Source organism: Diplotaxodon limnothrissa, linkage group LG23 (assembly GCF_057381915.1).
Source record: "Diplotaxodon limnothrissa isolate DT_005_m linkage group LG23, D_limnothrissa_male_GT1.1, whole genome shotgun sequence".
Classification (NCBI taxonomy): domain Eukaryota; kingdom Metazoa; phylum Chordata; class Actinopteri; order Cichliformes; family Cichlidae; genus Diplotaxodon; species Diplotaxodon limnothrissa.
In genome coordinates, this window is record NC_140617.1 from 11,537,917 (window position 1) to 11,558,082 (window position 20,166).

At 45.2% G+C, this 20,166-nt stretch overlaps 2 protein-coding genes across 3 annotated transcripts; one reads left to right on the forward strand and one right to left on the reverse strand.

Annotated features, from left to right (window-relative positions):
* The first annotated feature begins 826 nt into the window (after positions 1–826).
* Positions 827–8,598, forward strand: slc35a3a (solute carrier family 35 member A3a). 2 transcript variants are annotated; one of them, XM_085347615.1, is made up of 8 exons: positions 827–1,101; positions 1,214–1,430; positions 4,322–4,476; positions 4,563–4,685; positions 6,522–6,690; positions 7,202–7,320; positions 7,463–7,596; positions 7,687–8,598. In XM_085347615.1, the coding sequence occupies exons 2-8, from the start codon at positions 1,241–1,243 to the stop codon at positions 7,775–7,777; spliced, it is 981 nt and encodes a 326-aa protein (XP_085203741.1). In that variant the 5' UTR covers positions 827–1,101; positions 1,214–1,240; the 3' UTR covers positions 7,778–8,598. The 2 variants fall into 2 exon arrangements, with proteins under 2 accessions (XP_085203741.1, XP_085203740.1); XM_085347614.1 differs by having other exon boundaries at positions 827–1,430.
* Positions 8,599–14,070: 5,472 nt separating this feature from the next.
* Positions 14,071–17,872, reverse strand: fam78bb (family with sequence similarity 78 member Bb). Its single transcript, XM_085348220.1, has 2 exons — positions 17,514–17,872; positions 14,071–14,593 (listed from the first exon to the last, which is right to left on the reverse strand). Exons 1-2 carry the CDS (start codon positions 17,777–17,779, stop codon positions 14,071–14,073), a joined length of 789 nt encoding a protein of 262 aa, XP_085204346.1. The 5' UTR covers positions 17,780–17,872.
* Between the last annotated feature and the right edge of the window lie 2,294 nt (positions 17,873–20,166).

A 20,166-nucleotide genomic window follows, 5' to 3' on the forward strand; every position in this document is an offset into this window, starting at 1 on the left:
TAGGCTTTTAAATAAGAAGATCTCAGTGGTGGTGACATAATCACTGGTGTAAAGACAGATTTAGAGAGCCTGCAGAGGTCTGTAGACGTCTGTAGGTCACAGTAAAACTTGTAAGATATTAAGTGTGTATTTCTTTTCCTCTGTGTTATACGTCTGTCTCTCCGTGTGGCATTTGCATGTCTGTGTGGGTTCTCTGGCTTCCTCAGACCAACTGCATGTCAGTCCAGACGTGCAGTCGGGAGGTTATGTGAAATGCACTCGCTTTCTGCATGTTCCTTTATGGCTTACAGACACACACACTAACTCATACCCTACCACACTTAAACACACAGACACGCACCAAATCTCGTCCAGGAGATACATTACTGTCAGGAGTCTTTTTGCTTCCTACTAATGTAAGAATCCTTCCAAGGAGACAGATTAAATTCTATTACATGCCTCAGTGTGTTTCTATGTATATACTGTAGTTTATTTCATTGGTAGCCTGTCCAGGATGTACCTGGCCTCTCACCCTATGGCAGCTGGGATAGGCTCCAGCCCACCTCCGCGACCCTGAAATGCACTATAAATGGTCAGGCATTGAGAAAAATGTTCCATCTCATTAACTTCAGAAGTTTAAAACCTTTACTGAAAATGCAAATCGTTTAAATGCATAATAATAATAATAATAATAATAGAGTCAGATATTTTCTGTTTGGAGTTTTCTCCCGTTTATCCTGCCGAGGTGCTGTTCCGTGTCAGCCCAGCAGGAGGCAGAGTCTCACACGAACCCGAAAACGACGAGAACACGAAGAAGAGTTGCTAACGCGGAAGTCGTCCGGGATCTTATCTTCACCTGGCTGGAGTTTTCTTCCCCGTGCAATTTACTCTTTCCTCTGGTGGACGTTTTAAGCGGGATGGCGGGTCGTGATGCATTGGTCGGTGCGAGCGTGCTGAAAAGTTAACGGGCGGTTGATATCCGGTGCGGGTCAATGGACGCCAGGACCTGAGCTGCTGTTTTGACAGCTGTGGTGATCCGCCAGCACCGTGTCCATCTGTCCGTGTGAGGAGCCGCAGAGAGCGGACAGCGCAAGACCGAACTGAGAGTCTGCAAAGTTACTGGTGAGCGGACCGAAAGGTGAGACCAACCGTCGGCATTTCCCACCGCCTCGGAGTAAAACACCTGCTCCTGTTCTTGCACCCCCCGGCTCTGTTCTCCTCTGCTCATCTTCAGTCTCCAGCTGCTCGCCGAAACGTGGCCATGGCTTCTCCCCGGCTCAAGTACCTCTCACTGGGTGTGCTGGTGTTCCAGACCACCTCCCTGGTGCTCACCATGCGTTACTCCCGCACCCTGCAGGCCGAGGGCCCGCGGTACCTGGCCTCATCAGCGGTGGTGGTGGCCGAGGTCATGAAGATCCTCACCTGCGTCCTGCTGGTCTTCAAGGAGCACAGTGAGTCCGTGTACACAGCTCCCGGCACCGGTCCTGTCATGTGTGATAAACTTTAGGCCACAGTGAAGTGTTATAAATGCTCAAACAAGTCCAGCTGGATGTGAGCAGGAACCATCACGGTGCCGTCTGAGGTCTGGCTTCTTTGATCTGTAAAGCACAAATCATGCTGGGCTTGTTGTTTAATCCCAGAACATGAAAGATGATTTAAATGTTAAATATGCTTGTGGCTGAGCAGCTCCTGCAGCAGGAAGGCAGTTCAAACTGATCCAGTGATCCAGGACCAGCACTGTGAATGCTTGTGACTAAAGTGATTTTTATCTTATTTCAGCTTCAGTTCTGTGTTTGTTAATAACTTCACCTGTTCAGAGTTTACTGATGTTTTCTTCATCAGAGGTCATTTTTTCCCGATTACCTGAGAGGTTCTGTTTCTGAGGTAATCAGGATGAATTCTGAGAACTTTCACTAAAACTACAGAAAACAGGGATTCGCACGTCCATGTGAGCTTCCTGATTGGATATCATTAGTCCAAAAACAAAAAACAACCCTCTAGCTGGGCTGTCGTGTCTTGTTATTTTATCTTCCACCCGTGGGTCTTCGTTTCCCTGTGCCTTGCTTCGCTCCGGTGCCGTATTTGCTTTGTGTCTGGGTTTTCTGTCGTGACTGCCTCACACGTGCTGTTGATCTTTGTCTCTTTGCAGAGTTTCAAACATCTCGTGTGCACAGATGGTCACGTGATACTCGTTTACAGGCCTCTTATTTCAGACAGTCTTTTTAACACGACTGAGACTGAGAGTCCTGCTTTAAATTGGAAATGTGTCAGTGTGCGTGCAGCCTGAGGATTTGCAGTCAGGTTTGGTGGACTGTTCCTGACGTGCTGAAACTACAGTTGGTGGGTTTTCTGGATCAGTGAGGCTCAGAATTCGTTTTTGGCTAATAGCAGTCTTTTTTTCTGAAAACTGAAAAGTACTTCATTCACTGATCAGCAAATACAGATGTTTTTAGACACAGTCTGTTTTCAGAGGCTCGGAAGTAGGGCTGCCACAAACGATTATTTTGATAGTCGACTAGTCACCGATTATTTTTGTGATTAGTCAACTAATCAGATCATGCATCCATTGTACGTAAAAAAACCAGACAGTTTATTGCACCAGCATGCATCTGCTCGTATATAACTATCACTAGCTTATAGCTTGAAGTGTTTAAGGTATGTGCTAACTAAAAATAAAGACAAGATGGTAATTAAATTTTAATGAAATATGCAGATTGTTTCCCTGGAGTTCAATAAACTCAGCCGATTTACTCAGGAACAAATAAAATACTGAAAAAAGCCAAATAATAACATTAAGTTATCTAAGTGACTTGTATATCATGTTTAACCTGAGTAGCGAAAGACAGCGGTGGGTTTGAAAATGATTTGCCCAGAGTCCGGTGTTCTCACCAGCTCTAGTTAGCCTTGCCCCCGGCTCGCTATCGAGCTGGTGGGTAACAGACGTCTCCGAAAACGTCAGAGCGCTTTTGAAAATATGTGGCGTCTTGATAAACTGAACAGATATTTGAAGTTTACACAGCTACATTCTCGCCTGAAAACACGTTAAACGTTAAAAGAATAATAAGAGTAGTATTAAAACTAACTAGCTACCGCCATTGTTGGAAACTGAGCTGGGCCGCGCTATGAATTCTGGGACACGGCTTCTTCTTCTTCTTCTTCGAGGTTTAACGGCAGCTGGCATCCTTGTACATGTAGTGCTGCCATCTTCTGTTTCAGTCCGTTATTACACTCTTAAATCCTACTATTTATTCCTGCGTCTTTTGGGATCTTACAAAGCTTCAAATGACTCGTCGACTATTAAATTAGTCGTCGACGATTTTGATAGTCGACGTAATCGTGACTAGTCGACTAATCGTGGCAGCCCTACTCAGAAGTAATTGGACGACTGCCTGAAACCGTTTCATTGCCAGGTGAGGCGTGTTCCCTCAAAGTATATCATTGTTGTTTTTGTGATTATTTTTTTTTTCAGTGACCAGTAAAAGTCTGAGCCACTTAACCGGTTCTGTTATTGAATTATTATCATTAACATTAATTATTAACATGTGCTCAGGAAACAGACGTTCATTAACTTGAACTTGAATGACGGGAAGAGAAAAATATGGAGGAGGAGAAAAACGACTCAGGATCTGAACAAATAGCACATTGTCTGTCAACCGCAGTGGAAGCAGCATTATGACCTGGGCGCGTACGTCCGGGTCTTAGTCACCGGAACCAGCCCACTCACACTTATTGATGATGTGACTGCTGATAGAAGCAGCAGGATGAATTCAGATTCAGCCAAATGCTGCAAAACAAAACTGTCTTAAGAGCCTGAGTATGCTGCAAAAGCAGCCCGAGAGGTTCTCACAGCAAAGAAATGTGATGGTCTTAACCGCCAGGGCAGTCAGCTGATGTCACTTCAAGCTTTTCAGCTATTAAACACTAAACTGGAGGCAGAAGAAAGTAAAGATAGCTGCCGTGCCGGGCTCACGGAACATCTCAAGGAAGGAGACGCAGGATTTGGTGATGGCTGTGACTTTAAAGCTAAAAGTCGGCACTGCAATTATGTCTTGGTTGTTTTATTTAAAATCCAAGTTCCTGGTTCTGGCTGTAAAGCTGGATTTCTGAGCCTGGACTAACAGGAGCTCGTCAGGCGGTGTGTTTCTTGCGACGGGCCACAGCTTGGGCCAGAGAGACCACTTCTCTTTTTACTTTCTGAATATTAAAAACTGTGACGGGGAATCCTCAAGAGGCACCGAAGCGCTCAGTCATCTTTGCGTACTTTGATTTCACTCTAAAGCTCCAAGCTTGGTTAGAATTTGTAATCTATATGTGTGGTTTTTGTCTTCTTTCCATGCTGCAGGTTACAGCATGCGCGCTCTCAACAGCGTCCTCCGTCAGGAAATCATTCACAAACCCGTAGAAACACTGAAGCTGGCGATCCCCTCAGGGATCTACACACTGCAGAACAACCTGCTGTATGTCGCCCTCTCCAACCTGGACGCAGCCACCTACCAGGTAAGCAGCACGGCAGGTTAATCTGCGGGCCTCATGACCGCCGTGACGACCGGAGGATTGATCGCTTGTTCCTTTGTCTCCATCAGGTGACGTACCAGCTGAAGATCCTGACCACGGCCCTGTTCTCGGTGTCCATGCTGGGCCGCAGGCTGGGCGTGTACCAGTGGCTCTCGCTGCTGATTCTCATGGCTGGCGTGGCCCTCGTGCAGGTGCCGTGCATCTCGAATCACTGTTTCACCATTTCTTGAGACAATCAGCTTTTATTTGCTGTCTTAAAAAAGCTAAATGTGTAGAGATAGTCAGACATAAAACACAGGAATGAAAATGCACCTCTAAGGCTGAAGGAGGCGAGCTCAGAGATGTTTTGAGGCTGACAAAAAGACATTCAGGAAGTAAAATGGATTTGTGTATTCAAATCACAGTAAGCTACTTTACTTATGTTCACTCAGCTCAGAGAGAGACTGGAAAAAAGCAGTGTGTGCACGCAGCTGACACTTTAGTCCCCTTTGTCTGCTGAGCATTTACTCACTGAGTGTGCTGTTTTTTTGTTTTTTGTTTTATTTGTTCTGATATTTAAAGGCCAAATAAATAATGAGGCTTGTACTAGAAGACTGAGTAAATGTTGGCTGCTGATGAATGATGTGTCAGAGGAGGAATGACTGTTTTCATATCACCTCCTCCTCCTTGGCTAAACAAAGAAAATGGCAATCAGTTGGCTTTACACTTATTCTGAGAAATATTTAGCCGTGAACGGATCTGTTTGTCCAAGGTACGTGCAGGAGTGACCGTGGCTTATCAGCGGCACTCCACGAAGGCTCGCACTCACATCAGATATGATGCTAAAGAGCAACTGTTCTGTTTCCATCTCAGACCCTACAAACACACAGAAAACAGAGTCTGCAGAGAAACCCCGCTTCTGTTTCGCTGCTCGTTTCCAAGCTGGTGCTGTTACTTTTCACCCAGCGAGGTTTGTTGCGGAGCTGATGGTGCTGATGTTGGAGGAATATACCAAACAATAGCTTCACTTTGTCCTGAATCTTTATTTATCCAAAGATGAAAGTGTGAGATTTCTTCCTTTGCACATTCAAAGCTCAGCATCATCTTTTTTGTGCATTAATGCCTGTGTTTTCCTGCTTACTGCAGCACATCACACAAGAAGTCTCGCTCTGCAGCTTTTTCACAACGCAGCAAAGCTGTGACGATGCCGTGTCTGAATATTAGGTACCCGGCATGAGGGATTCAGTGAGACTTCACTGTGAATGATAATCATTACACAAAGTTCCAGTTTACTAAGTACATACGAGTTTCTCTGGAAGGCGCACGTTGTATCCGCTGGATGTTTCATTGGATGTAAAATACACAGCCCAGGTTTGTTTGTTTTCTCTGGACATCATCACGTCGAACCCTGTGACACACTGGATTGTGTAGCACTTATTATTTTTGCAGCATGTACTTTTATTCAGCAGGAGATGTGCAAGAGAAGAGAAGTCTGCTCCACGCAGTTATCATAGACTGTATCTAAATGATGGAGGAGGCCATAGCGGTGTTACGCATTGGCTCCTGTTTGGAAGCTTGGGTGACTGAATGTGGATGAGAGGTGTAAGTCATGAGCCAGGACCCACCTGCTAGTCAAAGTAACTGTGACCTTTAAACGGGTGAACCTGGATAAAGTGTACTTCAGTATTGAACCAATAAAGAAGCTTGTTTCTGCTTCCAAGACGGACGTTTCTCTCTGCAGTCACGTTTAGAGCCAGAGAGCTGGGGGTGAGATTTGGTCTGGTTCTGTCAAATTGGCCTCTGAGCATCTCTGACGCTGGCCTGTCAGTCTTTTAAAAACTAAAACCTAAAAGCTGCTGTGCTACAGGAACTCGAAACACACAAAGCACACTTTGGACTGTTTCGCCACATTTTGAGGTGGATAATCATTCCTTGAAATGTTTGTTGGGTTACGATTTAACTTCCTAATCGTACATGTGGGGAGAAGAAAGCTCGAAAGAGTTTTTTTCACCTGTTAAAATTTAAGGCTCTCCGGTTTGTGCTTGCAGTGGCCCTCTGACTCTGCCTCCGAGAAGGAGGCCCCGTCTGCTGGCTCCCAGTTCGTCGGCCTCGCCGCAGTGCTGGTGGCGTGCTTCTCCAGCGGCTTCGCTGGTGTCTACTTTGAGAAGATCTTGAAAGAGAGCAAACAGAGCGTGTGGGTCCGCAACATCCAGCTGGGTTGGTATCTATCACCAGGCAAATCAGTTGTGAACTGATATATACAGCCTGTATATGTTCTTGAAACGCAGTCCAGCGCAGTAAAAAGTATGAAAAATAAAGTGGAGGCCAGAAGAACAATGATCTGAGATGCTGTTGCTTAAAAGTGATAAATGGACCAGGAAGCTCCCATGTGTGCAGCGGTTCCTCGGGTCTTTGCTCGGGGAGCCAGCTGGGCTTTTTACCCTCCGATATGTTTCTGTTAGATGAATGTTCCTGTCTAGTTTATTTTTATCCTGGAACGTGTGAGTATGTGCTGAGTCTCCTGCGATTCCCACTGAGCTTACAGCATCTTCACCTGTGTTAAACCTCAGAGCCTCAGCAGCAGGAACAAGAAAGACGATCAAAAACGAGAATTTAATCATTAATTTAGGCCTGATTTTAGTGGAAATATTCTTGATATATTACTTAAATAATAGAAAACAGCAGTGTTGGGAATGTCGCTCTGAAGTGCTCCGTCCCTGCGTTTCAGGGATGTTCGGCCTGGTGTTCGGGCTCCTCGGGATGATGGCCTATGATGGGGAGCGAGTGAGGGAGTCTGGAATGTTTCAGGGATACAACACGGTCACCTGGACTGTTGTAGCACTGCAGGTAACTTTCACTCGCTGTGCTGTCGCGTATATTGTCGAACTTCTGGGCTAACAGACTGTTTAAAGCTGGGGCTCGGACTCCCCGTTGGCCCTACAGGTCATGCCTCTGTCCATCTGTGTCTCCGTGTTTGTTTTCTCTTCAGGCCCTGGGTGGTCTGGTCATAGCAGCGGTCATCAAGTACGCAGACAACATCCTCAAGGGCTTCGCTACGTCACTCTCCATCATCCTGTCAACGCTGATATCGTACTTCTTGCTGCAGGACTTTGACCCAACCAGGTAAAGAAAGCAGTCGCTATTTTTTTCTCTGTTTTTTCCTTTTCGCTTTTCTTTCTTTCAGCTCAATGAGTTTTCTGCTCTTGCCTGCAGTGTTTTCTTCCTCGGGGCCGTTTTAGTCATCGCGGCCACTTTCCTGTACGGCTACGAAGGCAAGCCTTCCCCCAATCCCAGCAGGGCGTAGGACACACGGCTGAAACTACAGCAGCTGCGGGAGGTCGTGAAGACACGAAGGGAAAGGAGGACTGGACTGCCTTTATGTTTTCACATATAGTGTGAAAACATAACGGAGGATGTAAGCAGGTTTGGATCAGAGGAAGGTTTGTTTTGTTTTGTTTTTTAATTTTATAACAACGCTGTGACAAGTCTCACACCAAAAGTGCCTCAGCTGAGAAGGAGAAGCAAGGAGAGACGAAACCAGGAGGGCGTTTTACTTTTCTTCTGTGATTACAACAGCGCACATAATCCAGCTGCCACGCCCGGTGAAGGGAAACTGGACCGACTGATTGTCTTCACCAGGAACTAGTTTGACTGCCTGTTAGTCTTACGGCCACATCAGTCACCCAGTGTAACAAAGGAGCAAAGAACCAGAGGGTGGGCCTTTCTAACTATTCTTCCAAGCCACATTTGCCACGTAGCCCAGTGGCTGCCGCCTTCACCTCGGGGTGTTTAACGCTCTAACAGGTACTCCTGTCCTGTTTAAGCTCAGAGTCAGAATGAGCTTCAGCTCTGAAACTACAACACCAAGCGGAGACGTTACACTGAATATTGGAAATCATGTTAATGTTTGGTGTAAGTATTAGCACTGTTGACATTTAAATCTATAAATTAATTGGCGGTTTAACTTATTCATTAGGCTTAGCTTAGTTTTCAGAACCACTGTTGACGGTTAGCGTGTCCTCTGCCTGTGTAACAGTGTCATTTGGTGATTTTTGTGGCGGAATAATCAGAATGTGGTCCAATGAAACTGAAGCTGGTTACATCATTTACAGAGAAAGTAACGTTTGATTTGATGATTTATTATTATTATTTTTTTCTGAAACTACTTTTTTTTTTGGGATAAAGCGGGTATAATTAAGAACTTTATTATTTTAATTACCAATATGTGAATCTTTTATAAAAAAAACATGCTTCCTTTGACTTATGTGCATGTGTCATTGTGTGTCTCCTCTTTGATCATTCTTACTTTACCACAACACACGGCATTTACATTTTCTACCCCAACACATAGACTGTATATAAAAGATGGATACCTGCTTTCAAATCTGATGTCATTGGCTGCATGGATGTCCAAATTATTTGGTTCCTGTGACATCGCTGAGGGTTAAAAAACAAAGTATTTTATCCTCATTTTTTTTCCACAATTTTTTAATTTTTTGGAGCAATTCACATAAATGCATTTTCGCATCACATTTTCACAACTCACTCGGTGAGTCAATCTATTTCCTAACAATAAAAGATGCCCAAAAGTGCACCAAACTGCAGTCGAAAGTACCTCTGAGGTGATCCATTTGTTAATAACAACCACGAGGTTCGTCATGGATCTGCTGCGTAGTTTGGATGACGCGCTATTAGGGCTGCCACGATTAGTCGACTAGTTATGATTACATCGACTCTCAAAATTGTCGATGACTAATTTAATAGTCGACGCAATATTTGAAGCTTTTGTAAGATCCTGAAAGACGCAGGAATAAGTAGTAGGATTTAAGAGTGACTGAAACAGAAGATGGCACCAATGCATCTACAAGGATGCCAGCTGCGGTTAAACGGCAAAGATGAAGCAGTCTCAGGTATGGTAGCCGTGTCCAAATTCAGTGGCCGCATCCTTTGGAGACTGCATTTGTAGGCCGATTACATCACAGCGACGCAATGAAGGCTGTCCAAATTCGACAACGATGACAAATGCGTCCTCCCTTTTCCCCAGATTTAAAGGATGGGTCGGGTATATCCTTCATGGCCCAACCTATCTAGGGATGGATATCGTTTAGGTTTTATCCGATACCGGTGCCAAACTGGTACTTTTGAAACGGTGCCGGTGCTTAAACAGTGCTCGAACCAGTGCTTAAAGAATGGAGAACACAAACTTTGTCCAAAAACCTCTCATGTTCAGCTGTTTTTTTGTAAAAAGATAACAATGTTAGCCTTTTCTGCAGCTATAGGGGATTTATGGTATCACTCTTGGCTGGAAGCAGTGCTTAAACAATGGAAAAAACACAAACTTTGTCCAAAAACCTCTCATGTTTAGCTGTTTTCCACTTTTTCTTTGGTCATTTTGGCCAGGGTGAAGGGAGCATCTGCCATCAAACAAGAAGACAGCCACATGTAGCTATGATGATGTTTGCTAGTTCACCTTACATGCATTAATGTAATAACGTGGTTAGCCTACTCAACGTAAATTACACACGAACAACATTAAGCTACTCGCCCAGCGAAGAACGGCTGCTGCTGCCATCATCATCCGTCATCATTTCTGCTACACTGGCAGGGCTAGGGGCCAGGACTCTATTCTTCGGGTTTTTGGGGGATGTTGCTAACTCCGGGTCCGATAACAGGCACCACACCCGCAGTAGATGTGTGAGGGCTTGCAGCAAGCTATCAAATACAGCTTTTAAAAAGAACGCTATGCGTCGCCAGGTGTTTCATCAGATTCGAGGTGTTACCTCGTTTGCACAGTATCACCTTAAAGCACTTGTTGCAGGGTGCTGAGTTTGCATCTTTTGCTGTGAAGTACAGCCAGACTTTTGACCGCTTCACCTTGGGCATTTTTAATCTGTAGCTCTGCTCTAAAAGATCGTACGTATCTGGGCTCGCCTACTATCCTTGGTAAGGTAAAATTATTGGCTAGAATCCAAAGTGTATGACATCTCAGGAAAAAAAAGCACCGAAATGTGCGCTGCTTTTCGGTCTGGTTACTACAGTTTATGTCAGAACTGGTGCCATAATGGCACCGGATACTGGTACCCATCCCTAAACCTATCCCAGAATTCTATCCAGCCAATTCCAGTTTCTAACAATGACGGCCGCGACTTAATTTTAATATTAGTCTTTCCTGGTCACAAAATAAACTTTTAAGATATTTTCCGGCGAGGATGTAGCTGTGTAAACTTCAAATATCTGCTCAATTTATCAAGACATCACATATTTGCAAAAGTGCTCTGACATTTTCAGAGACGTCTGCTACCCACCAGCTCAATAGATGACCGGGAGGTGAAGGCTCACTAGAGCGTCCGATGGATGCAAGATCTGATTAGTCGACTAATCGCACAAATAATCGGTGACTATCAAAATAATCGTTTGTGGCAGCCCTACTTGCTATTGAAAATTGACCCTAAGCTTCATGTTCCCAAATCTTAGTCGGGCTGGAAGTGATTCCCTTATGAAGCATTCAATTTTTCTTTGTCTAGCAAAGATGTGCTCTACACATGTGAACAGCACTAATAAAAAGTCAGAGAGGTTGACAGTGACCACTGATTGCTCGGTAGGAGTTATTGCTTTTTAGAAACTAGAGCAGCTTTTTTCTAACGCAGTTAAAAAGATAAATGCTTTAAGATCCTGACTGATAATTGACCAAATAAAAATCAATTTGTGTTCAATAAGATGTGAAACTATGATCAGAAGTTATAAACCCATCTGGAAAAGAGCTGAAAGGTTGTTTTCCCAGTAGATTTTTATACAAGTATCTTATAATCACTAAAGTCGCCTCCTGCTGGTGGTTACAGAGAACGCAGCTACAGAGCCAGCTCGTCCATCTTTTACCTACAGTCTGTGAATGTACCATGGGGACATTGCAGCCTCTTATACCCATGTAAAAATGTTACACTGTACCTGGGCTGTGGAGCGACAAAGAGGACTAAGTTCACACTTTATTTTTGGCATTTGTTTTAATGAGTTTAAAAACACTGCATGCAAAAGCCAGACAGTCTGAGAGAAAGGACTGTACGTCCTCCACATTAAAACACTGTAAAACACCGTCAGCCTGTCGCTTTCAGACAATCTAACGTCGACCGGCAGGACAAGTAGGAATAACAAGTCAGATTCACACGAAGGGCCGTGCAGCACTCTGCTCCGAGCCCACAGGCACGGCTGTTAATTGTAAAAGACACTTGAGGCCCGGATGCACTTTGACGGCAGACTGTGTGACCCTCACGGTGAAGTAAAAATGTATTTTTAATTAACACGTTATTTTAATCGGGGCATGTGGGGGGGGGGAGTTCCCCACTATAAAAGCATCAGTTCTCTGCGCAAAGTTTCAGTCCAATAACGATCACCTTCTAAGTTGTCCCATCGGAAGTGCTGCTCGTGATTGTCGGCTTGGCCTCACAAACTGCCCCTGCGTCATAGCTACAATAATCAGGGTGTTAAACTATCTCTTTGTCCACATCGCTGTGCGGTTAGTGTGTGTTAAGTTTTGCAGTAAGCCGGCAGAACAGTCCTTCCTGGTGATCCTGGCTCTGTTGTTGTTCTATATGAGGTGTGTGTGTGTGTATGTGAAGGCTTGTTCGGTTCGCACCAAGAGTAATGAGCAGCATCAGCAAGATAATGTGGTTACATCATCCATCTCTCTTCATCTCTGTCTCATCTGGACCAGTTCAGCAGAAGCCTTTTTTTTTTTCAGTCCCACTGAGGCCGGATGAGCAGATCTACAGCAAATGCACCGCCTGGAAAATCATCAGAAGCAGCGTAGAGGTTTCTGGTTTGGGGCACTGTTTCACCTCCTTCTAAGGTGCACGGAGGAGAGGAAAAAGCCTGAAGAGATCAAACCTCCTGCAGCACCGACAGTATACAGAGTAACTGTAAGGCTAGACAAGCGCATTTGTGGCTCGCAGCATTCATCGGGGTCATCATAAAACATATTACAGATTAAATGATGCAGATGTGAAATAGAAAGAAATACAAAACGCACAATCTCAGCCAAGTGTGTGATGTTTTACGACCACGATGAAGGCTACGAGCCAAAACACAACAGCCTAACAGTGAACTACGCTGAAGCTGTGAGCTCGTAGGAAAACAGCACATACTGGCTTTCATTTTCAGCCGCGAACCTTCTGACACACACATCACGACAGACCACCAGAGACGCTGCGAAGCAAACACTTCCTCTCACACCGTCACGTGTTTGGATATTTTGCTAACTGCTGAATGGACAATTTTTGAATGGACGAAACTTTTTTCGTCACCCTGAAGATGAACAGTCATACATTTTTTCTAGATGTAAAAAATGCTGTTTGAAGACAAAGAAAAAACCCTGTAACCCTCAGATGAGTGAGATTTAACAGGCGTTAGTTTGATATCCCAAATCTGGATGAGCAAGTACGTTGACGACAGCTGAAACGTTGCTGCGCTTCAGCAGATCACCTTCTAACTGCAGGGCTGCACGCTGCCAGGGTTAACTCAGAAGAAACTATGTTTTGGTGTGATCTCAGTCTTACATGAGTGGAACTTGGCATCAGTACGTTCCTCAAATGATAAAACCATGTTTGACTGTAGCAGGCTGTCATCAACACAGGCATCTCTGGCTTTTCAAAAGGCAGGGAGGGAGAAGCTCTGCAGCTCGGACGAACTGGCCACGTGCGATTGCAGGAGGGGGAAATAGTCCTGCTGCAGGGCTTCAGTCATGTCTGTGTGTATGTGACTGAAACCAAAGTGTTATTTCTGCTTTTCCTCTGATATGTCAAAAACAAGGTAGCTCTGTGTTTGCATGTGACAATCTTTGAAACACAAAGAAAAGAAATGACCCTACAATGTTTCGGCTTTACAAACGAGGCCTTGTGTGTGTGTGTGAGAGTGTGTGAGGCAGTCCGGTGTGACACAGCAGCACGCCTGGGCCCGACCCCGGGCTCCATTATAGAAAGCACACAAGCACAAACAGATACACGCGTTTGCACGCTCACGTCATCCCGGTGAGATTCTACTTGTCTGCGTCCACGATGAAGAAGGAACCCCACAGCGACGGCGTCCTCGCTGGACGTGAACGCAACGCAAACTCTAACAACTTTCCTCGCTTAAACTCTTACACAGCACTTAAGCGTACAGAACAGAGCAGGCCACGAGTATGCTGTCTTTAAGGCCGCGAAAACCTTTGTCAATTGTATTTAAGCTCCATCACTTCTTCCAGGGCCTGAGTAGCTACAGCACAGGTATCAGTTACATCCCAGCGCAGATGTTCAAGCTTCAGACGAGTCTTCCCTCTGTTGTGCAGGGCCGGAGTGCATGCCTGCACACCCGGCGGCCCAACGGCACCAGAAGCAGGGACTAACAAACTTTCTAATCATCAAAGGCAGCGGTGGGGAATTAAGGCGGTTGTCCCCTCAAGATTCAAAGCACTGCAACTCTGATGAGGTCATCAGCACGTAATGCAATTCTCAGCCTGCTTATAAATATCATTTTTGTCTGCTTTTGCGTCTCATCTGATTATCCTGTTAGCAGAATTGGCCTGATATGATGTCCAGAAACGGCCAATCAGATGCACGTGGTGTTCTACTTGGGCGGTATGACAACAACCGGAGGGCCTCTCCTCGGCCTCCACATCAGAACCTGGGCATCGTTGGCGTTGGGCCTCCCCATGGCGTTAAGAGGGATGGGCTCCATTCGAGTCAGCACCCGCGGCTGGTCCTGGTGCACCCGGCCCACCAGCCTGGCCCTGGAACCCAGAGGCAGGGACGGGTCCACTGCGATGTCAACCCTCATCCTCCACTTGATGGTGTGGAGCAGGATCTTTTCCCTGGATGTGGTGTTGAGCGCCACCAGCCAGGTGGTGAAACTCTGGTCTCTTTTGATGTTCGTCAGTAAAGGCGTGTTAGATTCGCTGACCGGCACAGCCCAGGTAACGCTGGGGTAAAAATTGTCATTCATGCTGACGATGAAGCGGGACGGCTTGGACGTGGGGCCGACTATGGTGACTGTCTCTGTCGTGTTTCCGTACCAAGGGTAGCTCACGCCATCTGAGTCGCTGATGGCCCGGACCAGGCCTTCACGGAGCTGAGGCAGCTCCCAGCTGGACCTGGAGGAAGACAGAGAACCAAGAGATCTCTGGGTAACTCCAACATTCATTCAAAAGATGTTTCATAGATTTTAACTGACGTTCAAACTTATTAAAAACACAAGTTAAGCCACTGTTGCTGTGTATGACGTGTATAAACATGGCACCAAATCCACCGATGAAAGTAGTCCCCAAAAAGCGCATTTGATCCCTGTTAGCTGCCCCTTAATGGACTCCAGGAACACGTGTAACGTGTCTGTTAGTTTGCTAATGATACCAGCATGACTAGATCCAGTTGTGGTGCTGTGGCGACTGTTTTTCCTACACTGAAAAAAGAAAATGTTGGATTTACTTAATTCAACAGTGAGGACACTGGTTGAACATAGATGTTTTGCTTTGGCAGCAACTTAAACAACAACAAGTTAAATCAACACAAGTTATTCATATTCAATACACCTGTGTAGTTTGTGTTTATAAAATGTGATTAAAACATGTTTAGATGAAGTAATTTCAGCTCTTGAAATATTTTTATCCTTCACAATTTTCTCACTTTATTCCAACACTATTCAATAACTTTTTATCCCAATACTATTTGGTTACTTTAAAAACTACACGTTATCTTCATATTACATAATGTACAACAAAGTTTAGAGTCTGGTTAACAGATTTATAACAACTTCCATCCATCCTCTTCACCAGTCTATTGCAGGGCTAACATGGAGAGAATTCTTTTAACCAATTAACGTAACCCCAATAACTGCATGACTTAACTGTGGGAGGAAATAGAGTCCCCACAGAGAATTCACTGCATACTACACTGAAAAAATGAAATTGGGTGGTTGTTACATTTACAAAATTGTAACGTGTAATTTGATACAATCTAGTAAGAATGGTTAGTTGCCTGGACTCAAGAAATGCACAAGATCACACAAGATTTCAAACTGCAGGAAAATCACTGGAGTTTTAAAAGGCAGACAACTACACACACCACATGTATGCTATCACTATTTATTGCGGTTTAAGCTGTCAAGGACAAAAACGTATGGAAAATTCTGCATCAAGCCTTGAAATCATAGCTTTTCCTACTTTTGTTAAGCCTCGGTTGACATCTTGGTGGCGTGGTGGTTAGTGCTGTTGCCTCACAGTAAGAGCATGGGTTCACTGGTTCAAATCCACAACCTGGCTAGTTTACAGTGAGTTCCATCTGAGTACTCTGGCTTCCTCCCACAGTTAAAAGTCATGCGGTTATTAGAGTTAGGTTAATTGGTGATTCCAAATTACCGTAAAGTGTGAATTTGAGAGAAAATAGTTGTTTGTCTGTATGTGACAGACTGGTGAGCTATCCAGGGTGTACCCTGCCTCTTACCGTATCACTTCTGGGTTATGCCCCAGCCCCCCCTGCAGCCTGGATAAAGATAGGAGGATGGTAGTGGTTGTAAATTCATTCAATTTTTATGTTAACCAGACTCTAGACTTTGTTGAACATTATGAAATATGAAGACAAATTTTATTATTTAAGTGACCAAGTAGTATTGGGGTAAAAGTTATTGAATAGTGTTGGAATAAAGTGACAAAACTGCGAAGGATTAAAATATTCCAAGAGCTCAACTTAGTTCATTTAAACAAGTTTCACTCACATTTTATCAACACAAACTGCACAGGCTTATTGAATATGAATACATTGTGTTGATTTAACTCAGTTGTTTCTGCCAAAGCAATTGTGTGCAACCACTGTTCACTTAAGGAATTCCAACAGGCTCTTTTTTTTCAGTTTAGCTGGATTCAAACCCAGGACCTTCTTGCTGTGAGACAACGGCGCTAACCACCACACCACCAATCAAGACTTGACAGCTTAAACCACAATAAATAGCAATAACATACACGTGGTGTGTGTATGGTTGTTTGCCTCTTATAACTCCAGCGATTTTCCTGTGGTTTGAAATCTTGTGTCATCTTGTGAATTTCGTGAGTCCAGGCAACTAACCACTCTTATTAGATTTGATCAGGTCATCTGAACAAGAACAAATTAAGTTGTTGAATTTCATGCAGATCCTACATAATTTAATTATGTTCACCATAGGGACATGAAATTATTTTGTTCAAATTACAAGTTAGACTTTTGTAAATGTAACAACCACCCAATTTGCTTTTTTTGAGTGTATTTGGAGATATTTGTTGTTTTTGCTTTGCTTGTTTTTTGATTGGCTGCGGATTATTTTATATATATTTTTTTATATTTCTACCAAGCTTTTAGTTATGTGATACTGTATTTCATTAAGCCGTTTTGCTTTTTAAAATCTATTTTATTACAGGAAGTTTCTCTTTGTTGGGCCAAATTGTCTAAAAAAAGAAAGAAAGAAAGAAAGAAAAGCTATGATGGTTCAGTGTGCCAGTGGATTATCATCATCATCCCTTTGTTGTAATCAACAGCTTTGTCATCTGGAGGCCCCCTACCATCTATTTACCATGCCATGTGACCAATCCGATGACAACCTAAACCCCATCCTCTCACCCGTGCATGCACCACCCACACCCCTGCACCCAGTAGGATTAAACACCCCCTCGCATATGCCCTCCAGACATAACGCGTTTGTGTGTGTGTGAGGTGTGGGTGTGGGGGAGGACATGTCTCCGTGGGCACAATTTGAGTGTGAGAGCAGCAACTGTTGTTTAGCTCCTCTAATAGCAGCTTTTCTATTTAGGTGCCAGAGTCACAGGAACAGAATCTGTCGGTGGGCGTTTGAATGAAGGAGGCTGACGAGCTCCGTTAACCTGCTGCGTGCACAAATGCTCCCCGAGCGCGTGCAGCTCGGGCACGAACGCGTTATAGTTATTAGAGTGCACGGAGGCGCGCCGTCACGCACGCGCTCCCGTTTTCCTGCATCTGAAATCCTGTCACGCGCGTGTAACTGGGACTCAGGTGACAGAGGTGTGAACTCACATGCCGACGTCTCCGTAGGTGTTGTAAAATTCCATATGGGTGCACGCCTGGATCCAGCCCACCACCCAGGTCTCGTTGCGCGGGACTGGAGGCATCACAATCCGCGCAGACGCTTTGAAATAGGGCGTCTTGTACCGAAGCACTATGGGCGAGCTCTCCTCGATGACCGTGGGGCAGTGGTCTATGGTGGCGGACAGGTCGCACACCACGATGCTCTCTCGTTTGATGCGTGACTTGTTACAGGCGATGCTCTGGATGCAACCCATGGCTGTGCGGGTGGAGGTGGCGGTCAGCGGCGGCTAAGTGAGCCTGACAGGCACAGCTGGCCGGGACTCCACCGACACCGCGAGGCTGTGCATCCGATGAGATTATAAGGCAAAGGTGGGTGCTACCACGCTGCAGGCCCGGGAGGGTACCCGGTAACGCAGACACCCGCCCTGCTGATGTGCGAGCACATCTGCCCGCTGCTCTGGGGCTGACCCTGCGCGCTGACCTCCGGAGGATCTGAAGCAGAAACAAGGGAGCAGATAAATCGAGTGTCACGTGAATTTTAGATGCAGGGATGATTGCATCCTCTCCTCTAAACCCCAGCGGTCAGTTTCTCCCGGAGGATGCGATCCATCCGCGCTCCTGCTGCAGTCCCTGCCCGTAACCTTTGATCCTCGCCTTTCTGCCCCGAGCTGTCATGTCACAACAGGCGTCGGGGGACCGGCGGACGCTGGGACACCGGCAGGGGGACCCGAGGATCGGGCGGCGGTGTTTGGCGGTGCTGAACCGTGCATGAGATGCTGCTGCTGATGCTGCTGGTGCTGCTGCCGGTAACCTGAGCGAGGTCGTTAGGGTCCGTCATGCCTGGCCACTCGACCGGAGGGAAGCCCGGTGGAACAAGCCGGGAGTCCGAGCATCAGCGGTGGGGTAACCAGCCTCCTCCCAGCCACCACCCGGAGGGCAATTCCCGATCAAAGCCTCTAGACCCCGGGCATCAAATCCTCGCAGTGCAGAGCGAAAGAGCGCCGAAGGATCAAAATAAGAAAAATAAGAGAAACGGTGTCATAGTAACCGCGCCGCGTGCACCGCGTCGTCCTCCGCTGAAGAAGGCTGCGTGGCTGTGCGTCGCTGTTCAGCCTGCGCGGTGCTGAAGATGCTCAGCCGACCAATGAGCGGCGGAGGGAGACCGCACGGGAGCAGCTCTGCGACCTCTCCCCCCAAAAATACCAAACCCCACAAACACGGAGTCCACGCACGTGCCACTCTGCTCAATTTTTTAGGAGTGACTCCGCCCTGGCAAAGCACCTTCCCGGGGGATTTGTGCCGAAGAACGGCACCTTTAACAGGAAGGGTCGTTTAATTGGTTTGAGAACATCAGGCTTTTCAAAATAAAACTGCCACAGTTTCGGCAAAACGACATCACCTCACGGTGCTCCGGGGTCTGCAGCCTTCCCCTACCTCCACCTCGGCAGGCGGAGGTTTCAGATAAAGTGTTTTACTGGCCTTGCTCACCTTACAGCTACCCAGAAATTACACTACTACTTTACATATAAGTATATATATCTATACACACACAGAATACGTTGTTCCTTTTGCTTTACGTCTTTTAACATTACAGATTTTTTTGTTTATAATAATAAAACATACATGGGACATTTCCATTTATTAATAAACAACTAGTCATAATAATATCAGATGTGGTGCCACAAAAATATATATCATTTATTGGAGATAAAGAAGCTACTTGTGAATATAAAATGCTGCAAATTGTGCTGTAGATGGAGAAGTGGGTCGATTTAAGTTGATAAAGATGGCTGAATGCAGGATGATGGCTTCTGAAAACAGCTTAAACAAGATGCAGATTCTTATTTATATGCAGTGCTGTGAAAAAAGTATTTGCCCCTTCTTGATTTATTAGTTTACAAATTTCAGACCTACCTGCCCTGTGTGAAAAAACATTACCAGCTTCAGGTAATAACTGCTTGTGCCACCATTGATGTCAGTAGTAACTGACATCAAACATTTAACTGGTATTGGAGGCCATTTTTGCCCAGTGTCTTTCTTATTGTTGAGTCATGACCTCTGACCTTAACAGAGCCAGACGAGGCCTGCAGGTCTTCAGATGTTGTTTTGGTTCTTCTGTGACCTCCTGGGTGAATTTTGGTGGGCTGGCCACTCCTGGGAAGGTTCAGCACTGTCTGCAGTTTCTCCATGTGTGAATAATGGATCTCACTGTGGTTCATTGGAGTCCCAGAGCCTCAGAAATGTCTCTGTAATCCTTTCCAGACTGATAGGCGTCAGTGACTTTGTTTCTCAGCTGTTTGTTTAGATCTTTTAGCCTGCTTCACGTTGTTAGACAGCTTCTATTTAGCGATTTCTTGATTCAACAGGTCTGACAATAATCAGGCCTCGGTGTGACAGTGTAATTAAACTTCGCTTTCCAAAAACGTAGTTAATTACAGTTAATTTAGAAAGGGGCAATTACTTTTTTACTGTATATATCAGGTTGACACCGAATGTTTATAAGATGGCGAAGTTCTATAATTCTAGTACTGTACAGTACAGTGCGAACTTACTAAATTTTGTGAAGAAATTGTATCTGCGTTTGGACATGTGTAATTAGTTGTTTTATCTATTTATTTCTTTTGTTTGTTTTCTTTCTGGT